The 18,211-nt window shown below is 51.5% G+C and overlaps 4 protein-coding genes across 4 annotated transcripts in view; 2 read left to right on the top strand and 2 right to left on the bottom strand.

The window, feature by feature from the left end:
- The window catches only part of LOC103922929 (E3 ubiquitin-protein ligase TRIM39-like), a 6,024-nt gene extending 3,239 nt beyond the window's left edge, over positions 1-2,785 (top strand). The window contains 4 exon segments of the mRNA XM_009331156.1: positions 629-651; positions 1,153-1,268; positions 2,264-2,703; positions 2,705-2,785. Of these exon segments, the coding sequence (XP_009329431.1) occupies positions 629-651; positions 1,153-1,268; positions 2,264-2,703; positions 2,705-2,785 (660 nt within the window).
- Positions 1-18,211, bottom strand: part of LOC103922939 (zinc finger protein 850-like) — a 158,981-nt gene that overhangs the window by 76,755 nt on the left and 64,015 nt on the right.
- Positions 3,949-7,633, bottom strand: LOC103922925 (zinc finger protein RFP-like). Its single transcript, XM_009331149.1, has 7 exons — positions 7,214-7,633; positions 6,446-6,541; positions 5,866-6,096; positions 5,646-5,668; positions 5,246-5,361; positions 5,019-5,048; positions 3,949-4,463 (listed from the first exon to the last, which is right to left on the bottom strand). Exons 1-7 carry the CDS (start codon positions 7,631-7,633, stop codon positions 3,949-3,951), a joined length of 1,431 nt encoding a protein of 476 aa, XP_009329424.1.
- On the top strand, positions 11,715-16,973 carry LOC103922926 (E3 ubiquitin-protein ligase TRIM39-like). Its single transcript, XM_009331150.1, has 6 exons — positions 11,715-12,134; positions 13,148-13,243; positions 13,944-14,174; positions 14,919-14,941; positions 15,698-15,813; positions 16,459-16,973. The coding sequence occupies exons 1-6, from the start codon at positions 11,715-11,717 to the stop codon at positions 16,971-16,973; spliced, it is 1,401 nt and encodes a 466-aa protein (XP_009329425.1).

Below are 18,211 nucleotides of genomic sequence, written 5' to 3'. Positions count from 1 at the left end.
CCATCCTTGCGGTACCTGAGAGAGGGGAGCGGAGCAGGGCAGGGCAGCCCGGAGCATCAGATAGGTCCATGGGCAGGAGGCAGGGCTGAAGGCAAGCAGCCCATGGGGTGAATCAGCAGGGTCCACGGCCACATTCCTCCGAGGCATCTTGCAAAAGGACTAAATACCCCAGGACTGAGCTTAAACAGAGCCCCTGGGCCATGGGCAGGGTCTCAGGTGGGGCTGGTCAGAGCCATTAATGTCTATTAGTGCTGCTGGGGGCCCTGGTAATCTGCAATGGTCTAATGGGATTATGGAGCAGACAGAGCCAGTGTCTCAGAGGTGTCCAGTGAAAGGATGAGAGGCAACTAGCACAGGTTGCAGCAAGAGAAATTTTTTCTAGATTTGGGGAAAAAATGTTTTCCTTGTGAGTGTGGTGCCTCCCTGGTGCAGGGTCCCTCTAGGTGTGGGCATCTCCATCCCTGCACATATTCAGACCTTGCCTTGACACAGCCCTGAGCAGAGGGTTGGAGCAGAGACCCAAGAGGCCCATCCCCAACTAAACAATTCAGTATTGCTGTGATTTAAGGAGAAAAACTCACACTGGCCTTCATTTTCTCTTTCTCCCTTCTTTTTTTTCTTTCCCTAGGATGTGAAAAGCACCGTCAGCAGGTACGTGGCCTTGCCGAAAGGCTGTTTCGTGAGCTTTTCAAAGAGCAGTGACCACGGAGGAGAAAACTCATCGGTGGCTGCTGAATACACCTCCGCTTCAGGGAAACTGCAAGAGTCTGGAAGGGTATTTTGGGGACCACCGCTACATGCTTCTCTCTTGATCATTTCTGGGGATGTGCTAATCAAAGGAGCTTTAGTCTCAAACCCCTCCACATTGGCAAAGGCTGGCTTTAATTTCACTGCAAAATCTTGGCTCTTTCCTCTAGCCCAGTCCTCTCAAGCTGGACCTTTCTCATGGTCTACATAAAAAATAAAATTTAGAAAAAGATTAATCCAACAGGGAAATTTGGCCTGTACTTTCCTGGAGGTTTGGGTTGCCAAGGGGGTGAGATTAAAAAAAACCAACATTGCAGCAATATCATCACTTCATTTCTGGTGGCATCAGATTTCCTGAAATGATGACAATCACCCCGAAAAGTGTGGGTTGTTTTTTTTTCTCAGGTGTGAGAAAGTGACTTTCCAGCTGCCAGTGGATGTTTCTCCACAGTCAGAAGAGAGAGTCTGTCATTTCTCATGGAGGAACAGCGCTCTGAAGGAGACTCTGAAGAAGCTACAAGGTACTGAGAAGGGCTTGAGGAGGAGAAAAAAAATAGGCTAGCCGTATTCTGGGGAGAGCTGGAAGAGCTGAGCTGCCCTTAGCTCATTCTGGATATACTTTGGGAAGAGAAATACTGCAGAGGGAAACCCTGAGATGGAGGAGAGGAAGAACAAAGGGCTTTTCCTGGTCAGAAGAAATGACAATTTGATACCCACTTAATGCCTCATTTATCACCCTCTTAATTATACATGTTTTGCCCTAATTCCTGGAAGATGCTCACGGACGAAGGATGGGCTGCTCTCTGGCTTGGCTCCCCCTCCAGCCTCGCCTTCCCCAAAATTGGCTTCTGCTGAGAGCGAGAACGCAAGAGCAGCCGTACCCGATAGATGAAGGTGCACTTAGCCCAAAGTGGACAAAAATAGCTGCTGAAGGAAGAATACGAAAGTTAGGGCAACCCAACAATTTTTCTCAGCCCTGCAGCTGGAGCCTCAGCGTAAGGCTGGAGGAAAATCCACCCCAGGACAGAGCCCTTGCCTTGAAACCTAACTATTTCCATGAAACAAATACGGAAAAGGATTGACCCAATTCATCGCCCTGTCTTCAGGTTTTAGCTCTTTTTTTTCAATCTCATGCTCAGCCGAACCTGTCTGGTCTTGTCCGGTGGGTGACGCTTGCTGTAGGAGATGACCTGCTCGAGATTCTGCTGGTTACATCCCACGTATCGCTTTCCTTCATTGTTTTTCTCCCTCAGCAATTATTTTTGACCCAACGTAACCTAAAATCTGCAGGGATTTCTGCATGAGTCTGTTGCCGTTACTGTGCACATTTTCCTTTGGGGTTTAAACCAGCTTTTCTGCTTCATGTACAGCACCCTTCCCCTTCTTGGGGATGCTTCCATCTTGGGATGCTTTTGCCCCTTGGATGCCAGCCTGGGTCCTGCTGGCCCCCTCCAAGCCCCCCGCATCCCTGGGATGCTCAGCCATGCTCCTGACACCCCTGTCCCCCACCCCACAGCCATCGTGACCCTGGACCCTGACACGGCTCACCCCGACCTCATCCTCTCCGAGGACTGTAAGAGCGTGAGACGCGGGGAAGGACGACAGGACCTGCCTGATAACCCGGAGCGATTTGACTACTGGCCCTTTGTGCTGGGATGCCAGGGCTTCGCGGCAGGCCGGTATTGCTGGGAGGTGGAGGTGGGGGACGGGGGGGATTGGGCTGTGGGGGTGGCCCGCGAGTCCATCCGTCGGAAGGGGCATCTCAGCCTCTGCCCCCAAGGAGGGATCTGGGGGGTGGAGAAGTGGGGGGGGCAAGTTCGGGCACTCACCACCCACAAGGTGACCCTCCTACCTGTCCGTTGGGTGCCCCGGCGGGTCAGTGTCCACCTGGACTACGCTGGAGGGACGGTGGCATTCTTTGACGCGGATGAGGGGGGGCTCATGTTCATTTTTTCCCCGTGCCTCCTTCACCGGGGAGAGGGTTCGCCCGTGGCTCTGGGTGGTGGGGGCCAGGTCCCAGCTCAGGCTGTGTCCCTGAGATATGGAGAGCAGCGTCCCCCCCCCCACTTTCTACAGCCTCAGGGGACAAACACATGTTCCCCATGCTACCCCTGGGAACAGAAGAAATGGGGACTTGGGCTTTTGTGTTTTCTTCTTCCCCATGAAGCTGGGGGATCGATGTGCAGGGAGAAGAGATAAGCCTGAGAAAAATGAGGCAAAGAGAGGGGAAAAGCTCTAGAGAGGGGACCCTGGGGCATAGAAATGGGAAATAGTGGGAAAAGGGGAAAAATTCAGTGACAGTAGTAGAAAGGTTTGCCTGGTTAAGTATAGATGTCCCCATCTGAGCTGGTGACCTCCAAACCAAGGTGTCCAAACTTTACCTTCCCCCCCTGCCCTCAAACAGACAGTTTCTCCCTTATAAAGGATCCTGGGGTGGCCAGTTCAGATGCAGACGTCTGCACTGTGAGTTTCTGACGTCGGGGGAGGTTTATCCCAGCCTTCAGTGCTGCAATGTGGAGAGTCTTACCAATGTGGTACCTTTGCTGATGAAAGTTTGCAGGTGGCAAAGCTCCTGAGCCTCAACTGTTTCCTCTCTTCTCCAAAAATTGATATTAGAAACCTCCATGATGTAGACCATTAATAATAAAAAAAATAGATTATTTTCTCCTCCGTGTCTTTCCCTCTGGCTGGGACTGCCAGTAAACAGGAGAGCAGCGTGGCACATGGCTTCCAGGGATGTCCCTAGGTCACCTGCATGGGGCTTGTGGACCTTTCCGGGTGCAGGCACAGCCAACTCACAGGCTTTGTGCAAACACCAGGAATGGTATTTAATTAACCAAAACTCCAGCTCCCCGCCTTGAACCCGACAGCCTGAAGCAGCAAATAACCAGACAGAGAAGAACGTTACAGCATGTAAATCTTTTTTACTTCATCTAAAACCGTAAGACCGGAGAAGCAGTCAAGCTGGTGCAGGATGCTGTGGGGCAGACATGGCTCCATTTGTCAGCCACTGATGCCCCAATTTGGAGATGACCATTTGGGACACCGACCCCCCCCGAAATGCTCAACCCTTTAGCATCACTGAGGATAGAAAGAGGCCAGAAAGGCCAACTAGGACTTTAGAAGACAGAAGTCCTTCAAAGTGCTGGAAATAGGGATGTTGGGGACATAAAACTTGTGTTTGGGTAAGAAGGGAGAGCTTCAGGGACACAATGTGATCTGGGACCCCTCGCTCCACACCAGGAACCAGGGATGAATACTCTCCCCTTTAAAAGAAGCTGCTGGGAAAGTGAATATCAGGGCTCTCTTATCGGCATCAAAAAATGCCACCTGACCCTTTTCATAGTCCAGGGAGACCCGGACCCTTCTGGGGACCTGGATCTGGTATAGCGGGATACGCTCAAGGGAGGTGAGAGCCCAAAACTGACCCTCACAGAGGCCCATAGACCAGAGCTCCATCTCGGGGCTCACAGCGGTCTCTTCCCTCCCCTTGAGGGACTCCCTGGCCACCCCTACGGCCCAGGAGCCTTTGGGTGTCACCTCCACCTCCCAGCAGCATCTCCCCGAGGTGATGCCCTCACAGCCCAGCACGCAGGGATCGGTGCCAAACCCCTCAGCGGATGGGTCCTGCTGGGCATCTTCCCACCTCACACTCCTCCCGTCCACCGACACGACGAGCTGGGGGTGAGCCGTGGATGGATCCAGGGTCACCTTCACTGCAAGGGGCAGAACACAGAGCATCAAAGGAAACCAAACCATTTCCCATGGCCTCAGGTTCTGCCTCACTGCTGGGGCTGAGCGGGGAGGTCCTGCAGCACCATCCAGCCCATTGCTTGGGATGCTCTGCCCTTGCTGCAGGGGCAGACACTGGTTGCTTTCCCCATCTCACAGGACCCAGGCAAGCATCAGAAGAAGATTCCCAAGGGAGCGAGAGAACAAGCCCTGAGGCAGATGAGTAGGAGACCCCTACCCTTTTTTTGTGCCAAAAATGCCAAACTAGGCATTTGTTCCCTGAACATACTGATGTGAGGGGCAGGCTCAGTCTTCACGCACCTTAGCAGCTCCACTGAAAGAAATGAATCCATCAACACATTGTGGTGAGGATTCCCTGACTCCTTATGGTGTTTTCGGCCACCCCCACCATTCATTGTTTTGTTCAGACACGGCAGCATCTTCCCCAGATGACCCTCCAACTCATGGCCCAACCCGTGTTGGGCTCAGCCTTTCCTCGGTCCTTCCCACTCCCGCACCTCCAGGAGATGTGGACTTACTCTTTTCAGGCAGCTCAAACATCAGGATATCTAAAAAGGGGAGAAGATATATCAGATACTGTAACATGCAGGTATGAGTGTGAACGTGAAAATGGAGGGTTTGTTCTGCCATGCTGAGATCACATATATAATTGCAATAAAATATAATTTATACTCTAAGAAAATAAATATAGTTTGTGCTCACACAGGTATTGTTCCATCTCCCCACCCCAGCCTAGGCACAATACCTTGGAAGCTCCGCAGAGTCTCCTCTAGAGCAATATTTTTCTCCTTGAAGTGACTGATTTTCTTTTCTAGCTCTGGAAGAAGCAGCGGGGGCTGCTGGAAGTTTTCCTTTTCAAACCTAGAGAAGGAGGACAGAACAAAGAGGTGAGGATGCATCTTCCCAGAGAGAGACCGAGAAATCATTTGTGCACACCCATAGCTCAGAGGAGCTGGTGCAGGCTTTAATAAATCTGCTGCACATTCAATGATGGGTGAAGACACCTTTGCTCAAAGCCTCTGTCCACAAAGCCAAGTATTTGACTCCCAGGTGAGGTTTTGTAACCTGTACCTGTCCTGTCAAACACAAGGTCCAAACTTCTTCCCCAGCCTGAGATGGAAGGAGAAGCTCAGGAAGCCCCATACCTGCTCAAGGTGCCTCTGATGTCCTGGAAGGGAGAGAGGGAAGAGGAAACTCGGTGATCGGGTCTTGGCAGCAAAACATCTACTGAAACCTCAACAGCTTGGGGGCGGCTTTGGAGCTGAGCACAGCCTGGGTTCGGCAGCACCATGGGACAATACCCAGAGCCAGAAAACAGCCTGGAGCCAGGTGGTGACAACCTGGCTCCATTCCCTTCTCCCTCACCTGCAGAAATTTGCTTGCTGGTTGCTGGCACTTCTCCTCCATCTCCTGGATCAAGGTATCCAGATGAGAGATCTCCTTCGTCAGACTAGTGATGTTTTCTTCCTGCATTTTCTCAATGTCCCTCTCCAGGTCCCCCAGCTGAGCCAGCAGGTGACGGGCATGATCCTCCAGGAAGAGACGCAACCCTTCGAACTTGGAGAAAACCCTCTGCCGCTCAGCTTCGGTCTTCTCCTGCAAGGAGGGGACACAAGAAGGGAAGAGTAGGGTGGAGAAGGATGTGGCAAAGTCCCACGCATGCCAGTGACTGCACATCTAGAAAGAGTCAGTGTCTCGAGTATCCTATATCCTTTTTTAATATATATATATAGCTTTGCATTCAGCAATTGAGTCCCTAGCAGGGCTCCAGGCTCTGCCTGTTATTTTTTTCCTACAACACAGAGAAAAGTCAGGCAGCGTTTGGTTTGGTACCCGGAGAGGGACCCCAGCCCCAAGGCAGAGCAGGATGAGCACCCACATGGCATCGCATCTAAAGCCAAAGGGAGACATCCAGACCCCCATTCCTCCTCATAAAAACATTTACCAAGTACTCCCAGCTTCTCCTCATTTCAACCTCTCGAAACCCCAGGAGCTTGTCTCTGTCTTCCTTCAGGGCTTGCAGATGACCTTGGATTTGTCCCTGAGGGAAGAAAAAATAAAGACCCCATGTCTCTGGAGACTGAAACAGCCTAAAAAAAATACTCTGGATAGGGGATTGCACTGTGGTCAGCTCCAGAGCTTCTCCTTGTGTCCCTCTTGGTCCAGAAGGATCCTGAGCTTACGACCTGGGAATGCTTTAAATGGAAATAAATGCCACATAGTGGAAAAAGCTTTCTGCACCAGCACTTGACTGCATCGGATCCTTTCTCCGAGCTGATTTAACTCACTGATGCAGCAGGAAAACATCCTTATTTTTATTGGACCATGTGCCTGCTGGTTTAGAGAGCATCTTGGGATCAGCAGGTGTCCGGTAAGCACCAGAGCTGGACAAAGGCTTGAATTTTGCAGTGGGGAACAGGGGATTAAGACCTCACCCCTTCAGCCACAGAGCATCAGGTTCTCAGATGAGAACTGAGACAGCAGAAGCACTGGTGCGTGGTCTACACTGTCATTTTGAAACAGGCCAGTTTGCTCTGGGGGAAGAGCAGAGGCAAACACCCAGAGGGGGGACAATGTTTCTGCCCCAGCCTACTGCTCTGGGTGGGGGTGAGATGTTTCACAGCCTGATGGTAGGGTGCTGCAAGGGGAACATCAAGCCCTGATGGAGCTGGTCTGGCTCCTAGTGCACATCTAGATGGAAAAAATCCTTTACCTTGTATTCCTGGACAGCATCCTGCACGGGAAGCATCGTGTGGGACCGGTGTGCTCGGGACTCCCGGCAGATCACACAGATGAAGGCTTCATCTTCTTTGCAGAAGATCTTCAGAGGCTCCCGGTGCCTCTTGCATCCTTCCTCCTCAACCGCCTCCCCTCTGGCCGCCTGCAAACTCAACCGCTTGGCTATTTCGAGCACCCGTGCCAGCTCTCGGCTGGGCCGAAAGTTTCTGTCCGGTGCTGTCTCCCGGCACTGTGGACAGGAGAAATTTGCTGTGGACCACTCCCAGCAGCGGGTGATGCACGCCCGGCAGAAGTTGTGACCGCAGTGGATGGAGACGGGGTCTCGGAAATACTCCAGGCAGATGGGGCAGGAGGCTTCGCTGGGGAGCTCTGCGGTGGGGCTCGGCGCAGCCATGGGGCCCCCAATGTGAGCTGCGAGACGTCAGCCACTTTCATTTTCCTCCGAGCAAGGGAAAGGCGTTTCCCTTCCTGCCACCCCCAGGGTGGGCAGAGCCAGAGCTGAGCCTGGGTAGGAAGGCAGAGAGCGGGTGATGGCCAAAGTCCTCCTGGTTTCATCCCCCAGGGTGGTCCCCGTACCCAAAACGGCTGGTACTTGCACTCTGTACCAGTTCCTGGTACCCACAGCCTGGCAGGGAGGAAGGATGGGGACAGGGAGCCCTGCCAAGTCTGAGGGTGAGACCCACATCCTAGAAGGGGGCTGGGCATGGGGGCAAAGAGGATTTGGGGAGGGGGCTTGGCATGGAAAAGATGGGGAAGAGCATCCATGGAAAAGGTGAGGCTGAAGGCAGCTTGGGAAGGAGGTTGCGTATCTCAGGGAGGGTGAAGGCGGAGGAAGGAAGCCAGAAGTGGGGGCTGAGGGGCACCCACGTGGAGTGGAAGAAGAGTCCCAGGATGGGGAGAGGGTCTGGTCCTCCTCTCGGCAGCAAATCAATGCTGCTGGCACATGTGGGGCCAGCATCGGTTCTGCCTCTGCAGCAAACAGAGCCCAAGGGGGGTGGGGGGGAAGCAGGGAAGGGAAGCGGGAAATGGGAGCCCATCCAGCTCCCTCTGATCCTGCTCCCCCAAATCCTCCCTCCCTCCAGCTTCAGGCATTAAAGTGCTCCCATATTTTGCATTGCAAATCAGGATCAATTCTCAAGTCCTGGCTTATTAGCATGGTATTTCTCCAGGTACTGAGAGATGCCAGCACCCCAGGGATCCCATTTCCAGCACAAAAGGGGCTGGATGCCCCAGCCAAGGGCAACCTCATCCTCTTGCTCCCTGTTGGGAAGAGCAGCACTTAGTCCTTACATCCCTCTGGGAAAGTTTTGTCTGCACCAGCGGGGCTTTGAACCTCTTTAGCATTTGAACTGTCCTTTTGAGCTGACCCATTTGTAGCTTTGACCATCACCATCCTGTCGTCTCCACCTCTGCACAGCCAGGCATCAGCCAGGCTGAAAACAAATAATGCATTTCTCAGTGGGCCTATTTTTCAGCCCAAACAGTTCCCTCATCTGGTTGATCCCATGAAAGCGAGATCTGCAGGAAAAACAACTCTTCCCCTGGTCTGTATTTAGGTTTGACCCTGAAACTGTGGGAAAAGGAGGCAGGAACAAAAATATGCAATGCAAAGAAAGTAGAAAACTGAGGCAGGGTGGTTTGTGCCTGATGGTTAATTGTGGTTGTCCCCAGCCCCGTATCTATGCCTTGAAGCAATTAAGCAGAATCCGACAGAAAAGCTTTGTTTACTAGTTTTCTTCTTCCTCTTGCACAGAAGCATTGAGCAAACGTCTTCCTGTCTTTCAAAACAGAGCCTCCAGCTCCCTCTTGAGACCACACTCACTAACAGTCCCTGTTGATTACACACAGCCAATTAAGGGCTCCTGCGGAGAGGGGTGTCATTATTTTTAACCTATCTCACGTCCAACCCAGTTCACTGCATAGGCAGCTGTAATGCAAGGCTTTAGTTGTAAAAAAATGCACCAAACCCACCTTTAGGAGCTGAGCCAGGTTATCCACAAAGTCAAATCGAGCCTTCAGTGAGTTTTGCCTTAAGATTTAGGTTTGATATTGAGGGAGATGGATACACTTAAGTACCCTGTAGTTCCCTTCTCTATGACTTGCTGCTATTTAAGATCAAGTTCAGGATCATCTAGACATAGCAAATGATGCTTTGCCCACTTCTCAGTCTCTCCCTTAGCATACACACCCCTCACCCAGATCTCCCCCGCACCAATGATGGGCTCAAACAACCCCATATTTTCTCCATCCTGGGAGAGGCAGCACCAAACCTCTACTGAATTTTCTCAGGGGATAAAATTCCCTTACTGAGGGCACTGGAGTAATGAGTCATGAAGGGATGGATCAGCAGAGTCCACAGCCACGCATGGGTTGCTCTTCTAAGGCAGCTTGCAAAAGGACCATGCCCCAGGACTGCGTTTAAATAGAGGCCCTGGGCCATGGGCAGGGGGTGGAGGGTCCCAAGTGGAGCTGTTTAGGGCCATTAATGCCCATCAGCGCCCCCAGGGCTCGGCAAAATCAACTGACATTGCTGGGCTTGGAGAAGCCGAGATGCTTTTCCAAGACCATCGAGCTCTGCTTCAAGCCCAAAAGAAGCAGAGCAAAGAGCAAAGCCTCTGCAGGTGATTGCTGGGAGATTACTCTGATTATGTGACTCATGTAGGTAACTGGGGAGGAAACGTGGCTTTTGGCGCTGGGGCAGAGGTGATGATGCTGCCAGCATTTGTGGGACAGCAGGAGGAAGAAGAGCAGGAGAGAAAACAAAGTCCTAAAAGCAAAAGTCAAAGTCCAGCAGTCCCTCAGGGGTGTCGATCCCAACACCAGTCTGTCTGCACATCTCATTCCCCGCTAAACCAACCCTTAACTCTGGATTAACAAAAAAAAAGAGTGCCCCAAGTATGAAGCCGTACCACAGGTTTCAGTCTGACTGTTTGTGCGCGCAGAGTGCTGCACCGGAAAATCATGACCCCTGAAAACACTTGCAAACAAATAACGGCAGATGTGTTATTTACTGATGTTCTCAGAAAATGTGTCACTTCATCACCCAGCCTCAGCCCAATGCAAATAAGTCCCATCCGCTTCGGCACGCAAAGGGCTTTGGACCGGGAGCAGCTCTTCCACGTGCCACAGATCGATGGCCCATGGGATTGAGTGACTTAGGGATTTCCTAAGAGGAAGAAGAATGATGTTGCCACATCCACGCAGAGAGATGGAGGAGAGGAGAAGAGGACATTTACCACTTTGGTGTTATGAAACCCAATTTGGGACGAGGTCTTGGTGGGCTCGTTGCTACAGCCCGAGGCGAGGGGCTTTGCAGGAAAACTAGGGATGCTGAAGCTTTTAAAAAGTGATGCACAAAAAGGAGGGGCAAGCTCATGGGGTGAAAGCACATTTATGCAGGCAGACACCCAACCGACCGTGCAAGGTCAGTGCAGCTGGAGTAGAGTGACATTGCAAATCGAAAAGCAGCCGTGGGAGGGGAGATTTCCATTGCTGGAAGGTCATTCCTGAAATGTCACCTCTTTTCCCCAAAATGCGGTGGCTGAGGGCTGAAGGAAGTTCTTCTGCAGCACGGTGGGATCTTGGGTGAAGGAGAACCCGTTCCTGAGCAGATTGAGTGAGGGGTACGGCCGGTCGTGGACTTATTTCATTTACAGGGTGGAAGAAAATCCCCTGTCTTCCTTAATTGCAGGCAAGTTTGGAAGAAAAGGAAAACTAAAGGTAAGAGGGTGAGTGGTAATCGGCTGCTGCTTGACTCCAGACTCAGCCCTGAACCATGAACGAAACGGCATCCTGTTTAAAAGGAGAATCGAAAGCAACAATAAAAGTATTTATAGCTGCACATACACACACAGAAATGAGGACGCTGGCAGGACGGCGGCGAAGCTGGCAGTTAGGTATGATAAATAATAAAGAGCTGAAATGAACAGCGAAGGATGTGTCTCGGTGGTTTAACTTGAAGAAGGGAGACTTACCTGTGGCAGGGCACTTGCTTAAGCTCTATCCTCATGGCTGTGCCCTTCAATTAATAAATTAAAAGTGCATTTATTAATGAGCAATGAAACCAGGATGGTTTCTGGGTGCCAGACCCCATGGGGAGGCTTGGGACAGGGGCTACCCCTCCATTTGCCTGGATATTTTTTGGGGGAGGGGGTGTCATACAGAAGCTGCAGGTGGATCTCTAACAAGCCAGGAAATTTTGAAGGATGTTTATTTGCCATTTAATCTCTTTTCAACCCACCGGAGTCCCTGGGGAAAGGGGGATTCTCCCCCTCTGCAGCTGCTCAGCACAGCATTTTGCTCGGCAGGGGTCGCAACCCAGAGAAAACCTGGTGCATCTCAGCAGCGAAACTCCGCCGCCGCTCGCTTTTACCTCCCTCGGGGCCCGAGACACCTGCAGGAAGGGGAGCAGCCAACGGGCAAGACCAGCCGGGGCAGAAAACGAAAGCTGCCCTGTCATCTTCGCTGCCAAGACCATGGCTGCAGAGAGCCCTGCTGAAAGTTTCCGCGACGAAGCCTCTTGCTCCATCTGCCTGGGCTTCTTCCAAGACCCCGTCTCCATCCACTGCGGTCACAACTTCTGCCGGGCGTGCATCACCCGTTGCTGGGAGGAAGCCGAGGAGAATTTCGTCTGCCCTCAGTGCAAAGAGGCGGCCCCGCAGAGAAACCTGAGACCCAACCGGGAGCTGGCAAAAATCATCGAGATAGCCAAGCGGCTGAGCTTGCAGGCAACCAAAGGAGGGGCAGGGGGGGAGAGGCTGTGCGAGAAGCACCAGGAAGCTCTGAAACTCTTCTGCGAGGAGGATCAGACCCCCATCTGCCTGGTTTGCAGAGAGTCCCAGGCTCACCGGGTCCACGCCGTGGTCCCCATCGAGGAGGCTGTGGAGGAGCACAAGGTGGGAGGTCTCCATGCGTGGCGTGGGGATGGGGGAGGAGGAGGGGACCGGGTCAGGGAGCTGCCCTGTGGGTTGCTCTGCTTGCAGATGTCTGGATTTCCACCCTTTTCAATCTGCTTTCTGCATCATGGCGTGAGCATTGGATTAGAGCAACCTCCACCCTGCCTGCTCTGTCCTCCCCCTCGCTTACATTGCTGGTCACCCCGACTGTCTTGAAGCTGTCATTTCTATATCATCATGGTGTCCTCATATAAATCATGCTGGAAAGGAGCCCAGGAGATCATCTAACCCAACCTCCTGCTCAAAGTAGGGTCAGCTATGCCGTCTCAGACATTTGGGGTGCAGGAGATGCTGCACGTAGATGTACAGGACAGAATCTGGTCTTACGGCACTGGTGCGCAAGGCAGGGTTGGGTTTTCCAGCACGTCAATGGTCTGGGCTCCAGTTTTACTGTGTGTATGTGCCTGTTGTTGTGAAAACTGATTTCGCTGAAGGTGGGAAGAAAAATTTGCTCTCACTGCAGATGTGTGATGCAGCCCTGGTCTCACCACACAAGGGTGACGGAGGGTATGGTCTCCCTGCCATAAACTGGCTTGAAGGTCCCATTCAGGCTTTGAGGTTGTGACCAAAAGGACATTCCTTGGCAGCTGAACTGAGCAAACAGCCCAGACTTATAAGTTTTGGGTCAGCACTGAGCACAGGCTGAACCTGAACAGATGCCAGCAGGGTCTCCCCAGTCATTTAAAGCTCCTTGTCGGCTGCTTTGGTTCTTTGCCTGAGTCTTTTCCAATCTATGCCATGAATTTCACCCTGGTTGTTGGAGAAAGCGACACGTTCTGGCTGCCCTGCTCTTCCAGAAATCAGGGTTTATTAATTCCCAGAGCCGGATTATTGTGTTATTAAACAGGGAAGAACCTGAGTTTGCAGGAGATAAACCTGGATAGGTGGGATGAGGGTAGACGGACTAGCTAAAGGAAGAAAATGCACCAACAAGATGTTTCTTCTCCACACAGGAGAAATTCCAGGCTCACGTGCAGATCCTGAAGGACAGAAGAGAAAAGCTGCTGGGGCTGAAAATGGCCGAGGAAGGGAAAAGCCTGGACTTCCTCGTAAGTGTCTATCCCTGGGTGGCGATGACTTTCTCCCTTTCCTTTCGGTTGTCCCTCTGGCCATGGTGATGGATGTGGAGACATGAGATGTGCCATGGCCAAAGATCACATCTCCACGGTCCCTTGCACATGTACGGGAATGTCCTCTCCATTGCAATAAGGTCTGGGCAGTGGTGACAGCCTGTCCCCATGGTAGATTAAAAGCCACTTCCATTTTCCCCTTATCTCCTGCTCCTTGTACACCTTAGCAGGCTGGGAGCATGTGTTGGATTTTGCCAGGTTATCGTTGATCTTTTTCTTCCTCGGTTTCCTCACAAGTGGGGCACCTTCCCAGATTCCTGCTATTAATACATACAGAAAATGGGAATCACCCGATTGCTTCTTTCTTGCCTGGTTTTCCCTTTCCCTGACCTCTTTCACTGACTGTTTATGGTTTTATTTTGTACTTTCCCTTGTTGTTCAAAGGTCTGGAGCATTTTGAGTACAAAGATTACAGTCCATGGGAAATGTCCTTTGTGAGCAACTTCAGCCTAGAAATGGCAAAAAAATTTGTCTTAATTATCCCTCTGCTCTGCAACGGGCACTGGAATTTCTGGCTGTGTTATAAATCATCACGTTAAATCAGTTCCATTGCAATTTTTCTTGAACATTTCCGTCCCCAGCCCTGCCTCTCCCTTGCGTGCGTCGGTTCTCGTTGCAGGAACAAGTGGAAAAGGAGAGGCAGAAGGTTGTGTCTGAAGTCAAGGAGCTGCACCAGTTCGTGGAGGGACAGGAACGTCTCCTCTTGGACCGGCTGGCAAAGCTGGACCAGGAGATCATGAGGAGAAAGGAGGAGAACATCAACAGGCTCTTGGAGGAGATCTCCTCCATCGGCAAGCAGATCTGTGAACTGGAGGAGAAGTGTCAGCAGCCAGCGTGTGAATTCCTGCAGGTGAGACCTCAGGCCCCTCTGAAGGCTGTTGGCCTTGAACATCACTGGTGTCACCAGTCCAGGAGTCAAACAAAGTCTAAATACTCCTTTAAAAATGTATCTTTCAAAACTTTTTTTTTTTTTTTTAATTATTTTCTTCAGTGATCACAAGCATGGCCCAGGGAGCATGGCCCAGGGAGAGCTTTCAAGCTGTCCACTTGAATAATTTAAATCAACCACAGTGTGTTTAAATCACTGTCTTTTTACATGGGTATGGGATTCATCCATCTGGTTGTACATGGCTACATCCAAAAGAACTGTCCAAGTTCCCCCGTACGCAGTGGAGAAACAACAGGCACTCATCCTGTCCTTAGGTAGTCATCCAAACTCATCACCCGAGCCCACCTCCAGGCTCTGGTTAACTCCTGATTTAAAACATTCAAATATGCTGAAGCAGTGGTGTTCATTAGCAGTAATAACGCCATACTGGAAAAGCAGGGACATGAAAGGTGGTGGGTGATGGCAGATAACAACGAGCTGCTCATTAAGTGATGTTGCCATGACCTTACCTAACTCCCCAGCAGATCGGCAAACGCTCTGCAGTCAGATCAGTATTAAGGGACTGATTTTAGACCCATAATTTAGGCAGAACAGTGCCTTGAGTTGCCCGAGGTCACCCCACAGCCCTGCGGTAGCTGCCTGTTGTTTACTATCAGGCTGACTTCGCTCTGACCTAATGCTCCTTCTCTCATCTTTCCCTTGTAGGACAGCAGAAACATCTTGAGCAGGTTTGCGGCTCCTTTCACATGTTCTTGCGATGTTAATGTTATTTATCTCTACGGTGGTGACACTGATGGACTCCGAAACCCCAGCCACTTACGATCCCCGTATGCTAGGGACTGTATAGACACGTAGGAGACAACTAGGACACCGCAACAGGTCCAAGTAGGATGCTGAAGACAAGGGAAAGGTGTCAGATGGGATGATGGTACCTCCAACTCTGCTGCAGCTTCTTCTCTATAGTCCATCCGAAACTACCTATTCCCGGAGGGCTGAGCTTTCATTCCCTGCCCTTGTGAGCCCGTCAAAAATAGCAAGCCAGCAGCTAAAAATATGCGGATGTTTAGACACTAAGGAGTGCATCCAGGTGGAAGGGAACCCACTATGAACTTCCACCCCTATAACAGACCTCTTCATGTCCTCTTTGGACATGGATCGAGAAGGTGAGTTATTGGAAAGACAGAAGTGGGCAAGGAAAGGCATTTTTTGTTGCCTGCATGTAGATGTAGAGTGCTACTGGTCATGACAGAAAGCCTTTACCATCCAGGGACTCTTCACTGGTGTTTGGGAACAAAATAGATACGTACTCTGGGTCAGCAAACCCTCCTCTGGGAGCTCATTAATGACTGCCCTAGGACCAAGCCTTTGCTCTAGTCCTACTGTTACTTATTTCTTTATAAGAAATCCTGGTTGAAAATCCGTCAGTGCATAATGACAATTATGAGCGAAGGAAGTGTTATTAGAGAGGTCTTCCTTCTTTCCAGGCTTGAGAAGGACAGTGCCCAGAAGCCAGCAGAGACATTGCCTGAGCTGGGAGAGGAACCCACCAGTCTTCCTCGGAAAAATATTGCCCTCAGAGAGATGCTGATGAAATTTCAAGGTACAGAGAAACTGGGGAGGAGAAGATTTGAGGCTGTGCTAGGTCTGTCTGCAGCAGATCTAAGGAAGGAGATCTCAGCTAGGTAGGAGAAGTCCTGGTGAAATGGAGAGATACTTCCAACATGCCCTGCAGAGCTGTAGCCATATTAGCATAGCAAGAAGCGAGTGCTCTAGCTGATTACATGAGAGAGGGCGAATTTGCCTCCTGGCAGAGCTCGGGGAGCATGGTAAGTGTTGGGGTGCTGTGGGACCTCACATAGGATCAGCGTCACCTTTGGAAATCACCTCTCTGAATGAGATCAAAGGTGAAAATTGCAAATATTTCCACATGGGAACTTAAAAAAGGGAAGTCATGGGACACCTGAGGCTTTCGTTCCTCTTTTCAATGGCCCGGAGGCTCCCAGCAAAAATATCCACACTTCAAAGCCTTACTTTTACTCTAGATGAAGCTCGCTTCGTGCAGCCATCTTTTCTACTCTTCTGACCTTGGTCGTGGGCATAAAACAATTCCTGCTCTGCTCCAGCAAACAGGGACTGGGAGCTGGAGCATCTCAAGGTTAAACTGGGGGAAGGTGGGGAAGACGTGACCCTAATGCCCTTGAGGAGTGAGCTGTGCCTGTGATGTTCATCTTCTCTCTGTCCCCAGTAAGTTTGACGCTGGATCCAGAGACGGCGCATCCTCGGCTCGTCCTATCCGAGGATCGCAAGCGCGTGAGATGGGAAGACACCCGCCAGCCCGTACCTGACAACCCCAAGCGTTTCGATTCGTCTCGCTGTGTCCTGGGCTGCGAGGGTTTCAGCACGGGGAGGCATTACTGGGAGGTGGAGGTGGGCGATGGGGAAGCCTGGGCTGTCGGGGTGGCCAAGGAGTCGGTGAGGAGGAAGGGACGGATCAGTGTCAACCCCAAGGTGGGGATCTGGGCGGTGGGGCAGTGTGGGAGCCAGTACCAGGCTCTCACCTCTCCTACCATCCCCATCTCCCTGCTCGCTGCCCCCAAAGTGATTGGGATTTACCTGGACTATGAAGCAGGGCGAGTGGCATTTTTTGACTCCAATAACGAGGCACCGATCTTCACCTACCCTCCGACATCCTTTGCAGGGGAGCAAATCCTCCCCCTGCTCTGCCTGGGGAGGGGGTGCCATTTCACGCTCTCCCCCTGACCCCCCCATGGGCAGCATCTGCTCGAGTCTCACTCGCTGGGGTGTGGGGAGATCACAGGGGCTCATCACCCCAGAGATGGCTTTTGGGAGCATGAAGAATGCGCTGCCTGGGATAGAAAATTCTCTTTTTCGCATCATTTATGTCAGCAAGAAGCATCGGTTGGTTCAGAGCTTGGAGAGGAGGGGGGCTGCTCTGCTGCCCCCAAAAAACTGCATTGCTCTGTCACCAGGTGGCTTTGCTGGCGATGCTGCCCTGGTGCGTCCATGCCCATAAACCCCTTCCAAAAACCTTTCTGTCGGAGGACAGGGATAGAACTGAGCTGAGCATGCGCTGAGTCGGTTCCCAGTTTCTCTCCCTCCACCCTCTCCGACTGATCATGCATCCCTGCTGTTTGCTGGACCCTTTTTTTGGCTCCCTGAGCTTTCAGCTGCGCAACTGAGCATAGATGCCGTGGATGACGATGCAAAAGCCTGGAGGGCTTCACGATGGCTTCAATTTTTATGCGACCTCTGACAAGGTGGTAATAATCTAATCCAAGGGCGAGATAGGCAAGACCTGATCTGGTGGAAGGGTACTTTAAATCATCAAAAGTACCTGCATCCCTGGTGTGAGCTTGTGTTGGATCGCTGCTTAGTGCTGTGTGACGTCCACACCTTTGGACATTGTAAGGACTCACCTCTCCATATGCAGCCGTTCAGGCTACGGTCCCTCCAGGGTCAGTGGAGGACAGTGGCAAATTTTAATTTATCTCACCTAGAAATGGCTCGACAAGTGCGTGTAGGAGTATTTACTTCTCTCCTCTGATTACAGAGGGAGCCCAGATTGATAAGATGGCATGGAGACGTGTCTCCTGTAGATGCTTAAAACTAAGAGAAATAAATCCTTCCCAAGGCAGCGTCGGCTTTAACCTTTTATTGAGCAACAGCCTCGGGCTGAGCTGTTGCCTAATGGACATTTAGGGGCATAAGGAGGAACCCAGGAGGGGTGGAGGGTGCTCACGGGAGCATTTCCCAGTGGATGGTTCAATGTTTTCAGATATCCAAACCGATTGTACGGATGCGCCTTTGATCGCTTGAAAAGCTTTGTTTGCCTCAGCTGCCGAATGCAAACTACGGAAATGAGAATAAGAAATTGCCTCCTTTGCAGCCTGGTCTTGTGATTATTTTGTCCTGGGACTTCAAGGGCAGCGAATGGGAACCTCTGCGAAATCCCCAGCTGGGCAGAGCAAGGCCTTATG

The sequence above is a fragment of the Pygoscelis adeliae genome, unplaced genomic scaffold, assembly GCF_000699105.1.
Source record: "Pygoscelis adeliae isolate BGI_AS28 unplaced genomic scaffold, ASM69910v1 Scaffold459, whole genome shotgun sequence".
NCBI lineage: Eukaryota > Metazoa > Chordata > Aves > Sphenisciformes > Spheniscidae > Pygoscelis > Pygoscelis adeliae.
This window is presented reverse-complemented; position numbering and strand designations above follow the sequence as displayed.